At 41.0% G+C, this 12,934-nt stretch overlaps 1 protein-coding gene across 2 annotated transcripts in view; it reads left to right on the forward strand.

Moving 5' to 3' along the window:
* The first annotated feature begins 5,745 nt into the window (after nucleotides 1-5,745).
* il6st (interleukin 6 cytokine family signal transduce) overlaps nucleotides 5,746-12,934 on the forward strand; it is a 46,939-nt gene continuing 39,750 nt past the window's right edge. Inside the window, exons 1-8 of one of the 2 annotated variants that reach the window (XM_061293954.1) lie at nucleotides 5,746-5,966; nucleotides 6,473-6,551; nucleotides 7,872-8,174; nucleotides 10,696-10,843; nucleotides 10,970-11,127; nucleotides 12,151-12,305; nucleotides 12,402-12,564; nucleotides 12,768-12,850. In XM_061293954.1, coding sequence (XP_061149938.1) covers nucleotides 6,479-6,551; nucleotides 7,872-8,174; nucleotides 10,696-10,843; nucleotides 10,970-11,127; nucleotides 12,151-12,305; nucleotides 12,402-12,564; nucleotides 12,768-12,850 — 1,083 coding nt within the window. In that variant the 5' untranslated portion in view covers nucleotides 5,746-5,966; nucleotides 6,473-6,478. Of the gene's footprint in view, nucleotides 5,967-6,472; nucleotides 6,552-7,871; nucleotides 8,175-10,695; nucleotides 10,844-10,969; nucleotides 11,128-12,150; nucleotides 12,306-12,401; nucleotides 12,565-12,767; nucleotides 12,851-12,934 lie in introns of those variants that run through there. The other variant, XM_061293955.1, reaches the window with a different exon arrangement.

Raw genomic sequence — 12,934 nt, forward strand, 5'->3', positions numbered from 1 at the left:
GCGCCACGACCTCTGCTTGCCTACCTGCCTGTCTGTTCTCACCCCGCAAGCAACCAGCCGTGTGCCGCCACCTGTCGTTAGTCCGCTGCTGCGCTGTTTCTCTGCTGCACCTCAATTTAGAGTTGCTGATGAGATTTTCAATGACCCACAACATGTTTCTGCTTTTAATCAACATTTCTCCTCTGTACGTTCTAATTTAATTACTAAATACCACTGCACATTTCTTGCTATTTTCAAATCAGCTGTAGAAAGGCGAATTGTTTTATGGCCTAAGTAGAGATGGCTGCACACATTTTGGGGCTGGTTATTTTGACACAAGTGATGTGTGTACAATATTTTCTAAAGGACAAGCAGGTGTCGTGCCAAAGTAGTTACCCCCGGGAAAATCTGCATCCCTTGCCGCCGGGGCGCGCACGCTTTGAGTGGAAAGCAGAAACCGATGCCGTACGGTAGACAGTACCAGCTTGCTTTCAGTAAAAACATGAACACACATTTGCGTCAGTCAACTTCCATTTTTAGAAAGGGTTTTTATTTTATTTAGGTTCATTCGCGTTCTGCCGTTGACATGAGGTGCGTTCAAAGCGCAATCGGAACACTAAATACATCCATCCATTAGCTGTAGTGCTTAGTAGTGCGGGGGACGCTGGCGTACTGGAGCCTATTTTTTGTGATGCTATGTGCCTATGGAACAGAAAACATTTCGCACACCCCATGCTTGTACCCTTATTAACATGAAAGAAAACAAAAAACAAAGATCAACTTACAACAAAGAATAACTTTATTAACATTGGGTTTTAGTCTGTAACAGATCAGATTCCAAGTGCATCACTTTGCCTAAAATTAAAAAATAAATTATATTTACTTTGTAGTATATTTTTATTTTGGTCTCATGCAATGTATATATCATTTCTAAGCTTAGAGATGACTAGATCACGCGCGCATGGAATTGTATGGGGCCTGGGCCAGGAAGGCAGACTTCCTGGCACCAGGATACAGGAATCGGCCATTTGGTTAGAATCAACAAGGCAGGCTGGGGGGTCAGAGGACATCCAGCAGCCCTCGTGTGCGTGCGCCCGAGTAAGGTGGGGGGGGGGGGGTGTCACGGGGCATAAGACCCAAGGCGGGAGGACTTCTTTTTTTGGCTAGAGCAGGGGTCACCAAACTACGGCCCGCGGGCCGGATACGGCCCACGGGACCGTTTAATCCGGCCCGCCAACCCTGAACAAATTGTATTATTAAACTTTTTTTTTTGGTCATTTTGCCTGCAATGACTGCGTTTCCCCAGTAGATGGGGAAGCGCTCGCCTGCGCATTTACTACCGGAAGCCGTGTCAGAAAGCTCGGTGCACGCTCACAAGTGCGTGTACGGACATGGCGCACTCGCGCTCTATTTGTATCAGTCCCGAATTTAGAGCATGGGCTGTGACGACAGCATTCTTGTAATTCGCGCGCTGAGCTTTCAGATGCAGTTTCAGCCACATGAACGTCAAAATCTACCAGTCACATATCGAGGTAAACGGACCAACACCTCGGATCTCGCCTAAGAATTACCACAACAAATTTTACTCCAGACTATGACGCACTATCAAACTTTAACAAAAAAGACAGCGGTGTCTACAAGCCTACTGGAACCTACAAAAGGATTATAAGGAAGGAACACAAGAACTTTAAGAGACTGCTCATATGTGTCAGAGAGGTTCTGCTCTGACAACTGAGCTGAACTTTTATCTGTTAAGATTGTGCATGGCACAACAGAAAGTTAATGTTCCATGGTTTTTTTTCTATGAAGAACCCAGAGAGAGTTATTTAGTTATTATTTATTTCCTGATTTTTCTGTGAAGAACTCGGAGAGGGTTATTTAGTTATTATTTATTTCATTAATAGTGTTATTAGTTTCCTGACTTTTTTTGTGTAAAGAACCTGGAAAGGGTTATTAAATAACCGTTATTTGGTTATGTGTGGCTTTCTGGAAAAAAACTTTTTTTAAGCTCGCCTACGATCGTCACACTTTTTCTGTTACAAACTGACACCGGCCCCCCATCAGAGAAGGGAAAGGTTATGTGGCCCTCACAGGAAAAAGTTTGGGGACCCCTGGGCTAGAGAGAGAAGCTTCAATTCTGACATCGGTTGAATAAAATCTTTCCCCAATCAGCCGTGTGTCACTGAAGTTTTCCTTACCTGAGCCAGCCACCTATCCACCGTTTGATCTTGGAGACCAGCAGAACATCGAAGAGAATTTACCACAACTTAAATTATAAACATTCTTGACCAACTGCCATTTTATGCTGAGAAAATACAACAAAATAATATAAACATAAATAATATTAAATAACAGCAATGAATAATATTCAATTCAAAGTAATCAACAACATTGACTCAGGACCACAATATATAAAACATTTTAACCTACAAAACAAAAATTAATAAAACTATTTGTGCTGTTTTTTTTTTGTTTTGTCTTTTTTTTTTTAATCAAAATGGGGCAGCATTACAGAAGCCATATGTACGGCTGCAGGCGGTATCAGCTCTTCTGCAATGGTGTGTTTTTTTCCTTGCACTGAGCAATTCGGTACGCTAATTTGTATGATGCTTACAGTACTTGCTGATTGACTGAAGTAGCATTCACAAAGTGGGATGATTGTTGGTAATATTCAGCCCGTTTTCGCTGAAAAAAACCCTCACGAATCTTATCAGCGTGATTGGGATGCAATGTCTTTAAGTGCCGCCTTAATATTTTTGGCTTCATACTGTCCGCTGCCAACATTTTAAGGCACAGTAAACACACTTTTTTCCTCGTTTCCCCACAGTAGTCACACTGAAGCCGAGTGCTACGTATGCTTCGTCATATTTCCTTGTCTTTGCTTTCGGGTGACTCATTTCCCTCATGTCTGTTTCTCTCCGCTGTTCTTTTCAACTCTGTTCAATATTTTTCCATGGTGTCCAACTGCAAATTTTACCGCCTGCTTTGTATTGTGTGTGCGTATGTTCCGTGCGCGAGAGCGAATACCGTTTTTTTTCCCATGTATAATGCGCCCCCGTATATAATACGCACCCTAAAAATGGCATGTCGATGCTGGAAAAAAGCCTGCACCCATGTATAATACGCACCCAAATTTTGACTTATTATTTTTTTAAGTCCCAATGATCGTCACACACGCATCTGGGTGTGGTGAAATTTTTCCTCTGCATTTGACCCATCCCTGTGTGATTTTGATCCATCCCCTGGGTGAGAAGGGAGCAGTGAGCAGCAGCGGCGCCGCGCTCGTGAATCATTTGATGATCTAACCCCCCCAATTCCAACCCTTAATGCTGAGTGCCAAGCAGGGAGGCAATGGGTCCCATTTTTATAGTCTTTGGTATGACGCGTCCGGGTTACTTAAGTCCGTAAACGTATAATCATTTCAGAAAAAAGATCATCTTTGGGAACAACCGGATGTTATTCTGCCGGTCAGTATCACTGGGCATGCCGTCGCAAACTCGATAGTGAAGAAATACTATGTGAGACTCTCAACGGGATCACCAATATTTGAGTGATGTTCCAGTTATTTATCACAATTAGTTTACCAAGTTTGTGTTTTGCGTTCCTCCAATAAACCCTGGTCCAAGCTGCACTTGGTCGCCCCGCTCCTTTCCACACTCCACCCGTGACAAGATTTTCTTCAAAAATTGTTGTACCATAATTTTCTTCAAAAAAAGAAAAAAAAGAAAAAAAACAATTGTACCCACGCGCACCCCAGATTTTAGGACAATAAATTAGTTACATTTAGCACATTATACATGGAAAAAAACGGTACTCCCTCCGCACACGCTTACAACGATACCGCCACGCCCACCTACTGCTGTGGCTGGCTATTGACTAGGGGTGTAAATTGCGGGTTTTGTCACGATACTGTCACGCTTCGGATGAGGAAATGGAGTAGGGCGACCATGTGCAGCTTGGACCAGGGTTTATTGGAACAAACTCTAAACACAAACTTGGTAGACTGACATAAATAATAGGACTGACCTGACAAGACTTGAAACAGAAAGACATGGTGACGTTACCGTGACAGCAGCGATTGCATGCAACAATCGACAAGCAATGATCCGACCATAAACGAGGGGCAGACAGGGCTTAAATACAAAACACAAAACACGAGGCAGGTGAGCGCGGTTACATTGATTGAGGTGACACAGGAAGGGAGGGACGACGCGAACAGAAACCATGGCAACCTAGCAAAACTGGGGACAAGACATGACAGAAGCACACATGATCCACGGACATGAGCACACAGACGGACAAAACAATGACAACATGGACGTGACCGGGGATGAATCATGACAGATACGATATCATATCGATACAAAGAACTACGATACGATATTTGCCGATATATTAAAGCCTGCTGCGATTCATTCACGATATATCACGATATAGTGCTCTACGATCGATATATATATATTTTTTTTAAATAAAAAATATGGAACAATATCCTGATTTATAACAATTCATACGCAAAATCAACAAGGTACTGCAAACTCTTTATTTAGGAAATTACAAGAGTATTGTAGTATAAAAAGTGCTTATTTTAACACTGAACTTTGATGTAGTGTTTTTCCTTTAAATGTGCGGCGAAATTTGTGCTCCCCGAATATTTGATCACCGCATGGCAGGATTTACAAACTACAAGTGTCTTGGCCGTTGAGTCATCTTTTCTTTGGAATCCAAAGTGCTTCCAAAGAATGACTTGAAGCCTAAAGGGGAGCCAATTTCCTCGTCTTTTTGGACACTAGCCGTAGCACCAGCCCAGGAGCCGCGTACTAGTTGTCGACTCCCCTTTCACGTGGCTGCTCTGCTCACAACACAACACGCCCCCGCACTGCTCCCGGAAAGAGGAAGCAAGCAACAATGAACTGGATTTCAAAATAAAGTCGCGTCTAAAACGCGGCGATAGCATCGATGCCAATAAATCGTAGAGCATTATATCGATTAATCGATGTGTATCGATGAATCGTTACACCCCTACTAATGACCGTTTATCTAGTACTACAGCCCAAAAAAGCATGTTCTCCGAGAAGGACTGCTTTAAAAATAAAAATCACAAAATGTATTGCCACCCTACTGTGTCTCAGATATAACCACGCTGTCTTGCCTCACGGAATGTTACTACCAGTAGGAGGAAAATTAATTCCTTGAGAATGTAAGTTTATGCTACTAAATCATTCTTTAACTCTTTAGATCACAAGTGTCAAACTCAAGGACCGGGGGCCAGATTCGGCCCGCCACATCATTTTATGTGGCCCGCGAAGTCAAATTGTGCATCAAATTCGTGTGTCTACTAGAACTGCAAATTGTCTTCACTTTTAAAAAAATATATATTTTTAGAATATTTGACCAGTTTTTACTAGTCTGATTTGAAAACGAGTTATTTGTCAGTTTGTTTTGTAGCTTTTACTGTATATAATATGAGGTGCTCATACATTTATTTGGGTTGACAGTCATAATGGCCCTCCGAAAGAAACTATGACTACAATGCGGCCCGCGAAAAAAATGAGTTTGACACCCCTGCTTTAGATCATTATTTACTGGACTGTTTTGTTACCATATCCTTTTCTGTGGGAACAGAGGCGGAGACTTACTGGAAAACGCTCCATGGAAAGTGCAATCTTAAACGTGCGATTGGCCAGAAGTATTGACAGACAGTAATAATGACGAATCGGAAAGCACGGTGATCGTGCTTCGAACAGATCCATATACTACCAGAGCCTCTGCGTTCATATGTAGTTTGTCCCTCCGTGACTTGTGAGATCTAATGGGGCTTACGACACTATGTTTCGTTGACGGGAAACGGGTGGTCCTAGTACGGCCAGTAGCGCAGACCTGAACTCAAAGATGGGACGTTCACAACTTGTTTTAATAGTTTTTCGACTTAAATAACGTTAATGAGATAGTAAGATCGTACATGGACTAATACTGACACGATTTAGGTAAGTACGACCTTTTTTCCCCTGTTCGACCGTGAAGACAATATGGCGCTAACGGGGTAGTGGGGTGAGGTGATTACACAAAAATCAACATTTATGTTTCTGTCAGTGGTGGCTCCTTTCGGCTCTTCACCTCAGGGGTCGCCACAGCGACAAATGCGTTTTTTGTCCAGATGGTTCGGAAGAGAAGTTATTTTTGGCACACTTTTTCGACGATGCCCTTCCTGACGCATTTGCCGGAGCTTGGGACTCGGGGAGACCCCTAATGGCTGCATATGGTTCCCTGACCGGGAATCGACTCAGGCCGCGGCGTTGGACCATCAGGGATTAATATCACGTTAAAAAATAAATGAGTACGAACGTATAACATTATGCGTTTATTATAAATGGTCAGGGCTGAAGTTATGACGTCTCTCTACACGTCTCTGTATATATACATAGTCGCAGAAGCCGTAAATGTTGGAAGGCGTCAACCTGCAAATTAAATGTCTGACCATTTTTCTTCATAGCCCATTATGACCATGGTGTCGGCAAGAATGCTCCAGCTATTTGTGCTTGCATTTGTGGCTTCGGCTTCGTCCTCAGCAGGTCTGTACAGTTTATGTTTTTAAGTGCCGTTTACGTTATTCTTGCTGCGTGGTCCACATTGTGAAAAAGTGTCAAATAAACCCGCTGATTCTTTGCAATTTGGAACATTAAAGTTTGTGGACTGAACTTTCAACTAGTTTGTGTAGAAAATTAACTTTCCCATCACTGTTAACCGGAGTGTTTTTTATTATTATTTTTAAACATGTTCAATAAATGCTGTTCCAACTTCAGAAACATAATCGGTATTTTAATATTGAACAAAATCCCAAATTACCAACTAGGGGTGTAAATCGCGGGTTTTGTCTCGATACGATATCATATCGATACAAAGAACCACAATACGATATTTGCCGATATCTTAAAGCCTGCTGTGATTCATTCACGATACATCACGATATAGTGCTTTACGATCGATATAGAACAATATCCTGATTTATAACAATTCATACCCAAAATCAACAAGGTACTGCAAACTCTTCATTTAGGAAATTACAAAGTGCTTCCAAACGAATGACTTAAAGCCCAAAGGGGAGCGAATTTCCTCGTCTTCTTGGACACTAGCCATAGCACCAACCCAGGAGCCGCGTAGTTGTCGGCTCCCCTTTCACGTGCCTGCTCTGCTCACAACCCAACACGCCGCGCACTGCTCCCGGAAAGAGGAAGCAAGCAACAATGAACTGGATTTCAAAATAAAGTCGCGTTTAATGTCCGAGGTCAAAAACGGGCGATATATAGATCGATGTTTACGTTTAGCATCGATGCCAACAAATCGTAGAGCATTATATCGATTAATCGATGTGTATCGATGATCGTTACACCCCTATTACCAACACTGTTAACCGGAGTGTTTTTTTTAAACATGTTTAATAAATGCTGTTCTAACTTCAAAAACACAATTGTGTAAATAATTATGATTTTAATATTGTAAAAAATAATCGTAATTAGGATTTTATGATCCATAATTGAGCAGCCGCAGGTAGTTATCATACATCACTAATGTGTTAGTTTGAAGTGTAGAATGCAAGTTTTGACTCACGAATTGCAACACAAATCTGCCTATTTTGAGCCTTGTTAGGTACAATAACCATGCATTTCTACTGTTACATTTGAAAAGTGTCCAGAGTGATGCAAACAACTCACAATTATTTATCACAAGTTTCAATTTTGATTTCAGTTATTGCTGCCAAGAGTGGGACAACTATATTTTAGTTTCAGGGTACAATTACTTTTTACATAGAGACAGATAGATATGTTATTGGCAGTGTTTTGCATACTGTCAAATTTATTGGCTGAATATCACAGTGATAATTTGTATTTCAGAAACTGGAAGCCATTTGGTGATAACACCGCAGTCTCCAGTGCTACAGATTGGAACTAACTTCACAGCTACATGTGTGATCATTGACACAATTGAAGCCACATCAGATGACCTGTACTGGAATCTTTCCAAGACCATTATCCCAAGAAATCAGTACACTAAGATCAACGAGTCAGCACTTAGTGTCACCATTCCAGTCGAAAATGAGGAGCCAGAATGGTTATTTTGCCACTGCAAGGAAAAGTCTCCCTATGTTTTCATAAACAAGGGCAAATTTATTCATGGGATCCTCCTAAAAAAAGCCTGTAAGTAAACATTTTAACTCGTATGACATTCACAAAAATTAATTAATCAACATTCTTACTAAGAAAATGTTTGACTTCCAATTAGAGATGCACCGATCCGATATCTGGATCGGATATCGGCCCCGATATCAACAAAATAGATGGATCGGGTATCGGAAAATGCAGCCGATCTGTGAGCCAATACTTTCCTTAATCTATTAGGACGCGGGCTACGTCATACGTCACCAGCACGTGTGGCGCATGCCACGAGAGTTTTCTAAACAAACGCAAACATGGAGCGAACGTTCGCTTCTCTTCCCCGGGTTGCTAAGCGGACGTCAAACCCTGCGCGTTCGCTTCTCTTCGGGTTGCTAATGGGACGTCAAAGGCTGCGCGTTTGCTTCTCTTCGGGTTGCTAATGGGACGTCAAAGGCTGCGCGTTCGCTTCTCTCCCGAATGGGGGGCGGGGTGGTGGTGGTTAGGCTAATCGGATGTCAAACGCTGCGTGTTCGCTTCTCTTCCGGGGGGGTGTTAATGGGACGTTAAACGCTTTGTGTGGCGGGCTCCATCTAGTGTGGAAACTGAGAAGCTGAGCTCAAGCTTCTTGTGCGGGCCATATTCAATTATTTTTTCAGAATTTGCTGCGGGCCAATAAAAACTGGACCGTTAGTTTGGACACCCCTAATTTAGAGCAAAGAACTGTGTAGTCTGCCTGATGCCATTGCCTTTGGTCTTTTCTGTTCCACATGTAGAGTTATGTAGCTTGTTAAGTCAACCATAATATCGGATCGGTATCGGGTATCGACCGATACGCAAAGTCACGGCATCGGTATCGGTATCGAAACTGAAAAAGTCGGATCGGTGCATCTCTACTTCCAATTCTAATTGTCTTCTAAGTGTTGCAGTTCCTAAATCTATCTAATCTATCTATTTACTCTTCATTAATAGAAAGAACCTTCCTTTTTTCTCTATTCTTCCTTTTCACTTGTAAAACCATTATTCCAAGTGGTCTAAAGCAGGGGTCACCAAACTACGGCCCCCGGGCCGGATACGGCCCACGGGACCGTTTAATCCGGCCCGCCAACCCTGAACAAATTGTATTATTAAACTTTTTTTTTTTGGTCATTTTGCCTACAATGACTGCGTTTCCCCAGTAGATGGGGAAGCGCTCGCCTGCGCATTTACTACCGGAAGCCGTGTCAGAAAGCTCGGTGCACACTCACAAGTGCGTGTACGAACATATCGCACTCGCGCTCTATTTGTATTAGTCCCGAATTTAGAGCGTGGGCTGTGACGACAGCATTCTTGTAATTTGCGCGCTGAGCTTTCAGATGCAGTTTTGCGCTAAAGCCACCCACAAACCTTCCCCTGGAATCCTTCCGTTAAAATGTCGCCCAAGGAAAAGCAAGGTGAACACAGTGCCGAGCGTTTAAAAGAGAGTGGCCAATTTGGCTCGACGTACGCGACGTGACGTTCAGCCACATGAACGTCAACATCTACCCGTCACAGATCGAGGTAAACGGACCAACACCTCGGATCTCGCCTAAGAATTGCCACAACAAATTTTACTCCAGACTATGACGCACTAGCAAACTTTAACAAAAAAGACAGCGGTGTCTACAAGCCTACTGGAACCTACAAAAGGATTATAAGGAAGGAACACAAGAACTTTAAGAGACTGCTCATATGTGTCAGAGAGGTTCTGCTCTGATAACTGAGCTGAACTTCTATCTGTTAAGATTGTCCATGGCACAACAGAAAGTTAATGTTCCATGGTTTTTTTTCTATGAAGAACCCAGAGAGAGTTATTTAGTTATTTATTTCCTGTTTTTTCTGTGAAGAACTCAGAGAGGGTTATTTAGTTATTTATTTCATTAATAGTGTTATTATTTGTTTCCTGACTTTTTTTCTGTAAAGAACCTGGAAAGGGTTATTAAATAACCGTTATTTGGTTATGTGTGGCTTTCTGGAAAACAATAAATTTCTTAAGCTCCCCTACGATCGTCACACTTTTTCTGTTACAAACGGACACCGGCCCGCCATCAGAGAAGGGAAAGGTTGTGTGGCCCTCACAGGAAAAAGTTTGGGGACCCCTGGTCTAAAGTTTAAATCAATCCAAACGGACACAAAACAACAGAAACAGAAATGTACCTTGTGAAATAAAAACTTGTGTAGTACTACTAAATGGCCCTTTCAAGTGTACTACCAACCACAGATCTTTTAAATTGTAAGGGTCTGAAGCTCTGAACCAATATTTATTTAAGCTCTTTGATTTGAAAACCTGTCCTCGGGCCAAGATCGTTGTGATCACATAAGTGCAGACCAGTATTTTTTGTTACATGAATACCCGTCATTCATTCCAAGTTCTCCTCTGACTTTCAGTGATTATTATAAATTTTCTATGCTGTATACACATCCTGTATATTAGAACCGCGATGTTCATTTTATTATGGTTTCATAGTTACCCATTGCATGGATTCCTCAAATGGAAATACAGCCTCTTTACCTTTGATTTGTGCTTTTTCTACTATGCTAAATTTAGACTCTCCAGAGAAACCTAAGAATGTGACCTGTATTGCAATTCAGGAGGGGCATTATATTTCAAAAGACTTCAAATGCTCTTGGGAACCAGCAGAACACCAGACCAAGGAAATGCCAACAATATATACATTACATGTTGAAGTCATCATGTGAGTATAATTCCCTTAATCTCGTATCAGAAAAAACAGTTTTTTAAAGGTGAACTGTGAAACCTGCCATATGTGACATAAACTGTGCATGCGTGTGTGTGTACGCGTGTGTGCGTGCATTCTCAGGGTCAATCAGGCCTACAACGTGTCAACGGAAGAAAACACTGCTACCGTGACAATGAATAGTTTCCCAAATCATTTGGCCCTGGAGATTTGGGTAGTGGCTCACAATGAACTGGGAACTGTAGAGTCTGAACGTCTGAAACAAGAGGCTAACTGGTTTGGTAAGGTCTTGTATAATTATTGTCAGCTCTGCTTTAGCATTAGGGATGACTAATTTTTTTTTTGAAAATCATTTTTCGACATGAAATATTTCCGATTTGATGAATTTTGATTTGACATCAGTCCTGGACCGTTTCTGACACAGTTGTCAAAACTTTATTCTAAAAAGAAAAATATCATATTTTTAAATAAAAAAAAAAGATTTATTTAAAAAAATGAACACATGCTAATTATTACAATTATTATTTTTTCAATCAATCTCTATTGAAAATGATTTGAAAAAAAATCTACAAACTGATACACAGCCTTTATCATGAAACTCAAAATTCAGGTGCATCATCTTAACACAGTTGCTGATCATCTTTTTGAAAATTTTAACAGATCAATTGGGTGTCAACCTGTGGTAATTAAAATCAGTTGATTGGACATGCTTTACAACAGGGGTCACCAATGCCGCTCCTTAGGGTCCGGTGTCCTGCGTGTTTTCTATGTCTCCCTGCTGCAACACACGATTCAAATGGTCAGGCTCATTATCCAGTTTATGAAGACCCTGTTGATTTTCTGATCATTACAATTTGTACACCCCTGTGTACTGAGTCCACAGTTGGCCATGAAGTCACTTGAAGGAGCTTTTTGTGAGTAGTGTATGTTGATGATGATAAACCAGGAAAAAATAGAAGCATGGCTGCCATTGACTAAAACATTTTCACTTACCTGGGGAAAAATGCTGACCTTTTGACTACCATCACATATTCCTGTACCAAGACCGATTTAGGATGCAAACTGTCAAAATGTCAAACAGAGTACCTTGCAATAAACATGTTGGTAAAAGAAAAATTCTAAATACTTAATATTTTTTATCAAAAGAAGAGAGAACCCCCAAAGTATTCTGGGAGAAAAAAATGCTTAAAACCAAAACATTTTAACCTCAATTTAGAAAATAAATATGGATGTCACATATCTGATGTCACATGTAAACATGAAAATGTTTATGATTTAATGTTTACTCTTTCTTTGTCATGCAGCCAAAACAAACCCCCCATCAGATGTTGAAGTCTTTTCAGAAAATACATTTCCCACATCCCTTCTCATAAACTGGAAACATCCCATACCTAAACAAATGATTGCATTAAAATACCAAATAAGGTATTGCCAAAATGGATCTCACAGTTGGATTAATGTAAGTGTGTTTTTATTTATAGAGCCAAGATTAATTGTAAGAGATAAAGGTAACAAAATGACAGGTTAGGAAGTTATTTGTTATTTTGTCATTTAGGTACCTGATGTTGATATTGCCAAAGAGACAGAATATTTTAGACTCCAAAAGCTGCAACCCGACACAGTTTATACAACTCAAGTGCGCTGTAAACGTGTCAACGAGGAATCTGGGTATTGGAGCAACTGGAGTGCCAACGTTACCAAGAAAACATACGAAGATAGTGAGTATCATGGGCGATTCTTCAGAAAATACAGTAACAGGTTTACCCATTGTTGGCAGCAAACCTTTCTGTACAGACAGAATTACAGTATATCAGACTACATTTCATGAAGTGATTTTCTCAATTGAAGCAAACCAATTTGATATAAATCAACGAATAAGCTCTTGCTACAACCATTCATTTTTTGCTTTCATTTGTTATAGGACCAAGGAGTAAACCGGATTTATGGACGATAATTACTGAAGGTGAATGCATTAATGAGCGTCAAGTGACGTTTATATGTAAGGTAAGTTCCATAATATAATTCACCTAAAGCCCAAGTACACAGCCCTGTCACTAAGGTCTTACATGGTTTCAAAATGCATTGTTA

Source organism: Syngnathus typhle, linkage group LG12 (genome assembly GCF_033458585.1).
Source record: "Syngnathus typhle isolate RoL2023-S1 ecotype Sweden linkage group LG12, RoL_Styp_1.0, whole genome shotgun sequence".
NCBI lineage: Eukaryota > Metazoa > Chordata > Actinopteri > Syngnathiformes > Syngnathidae > Syngnathus > Syngnathus typhle.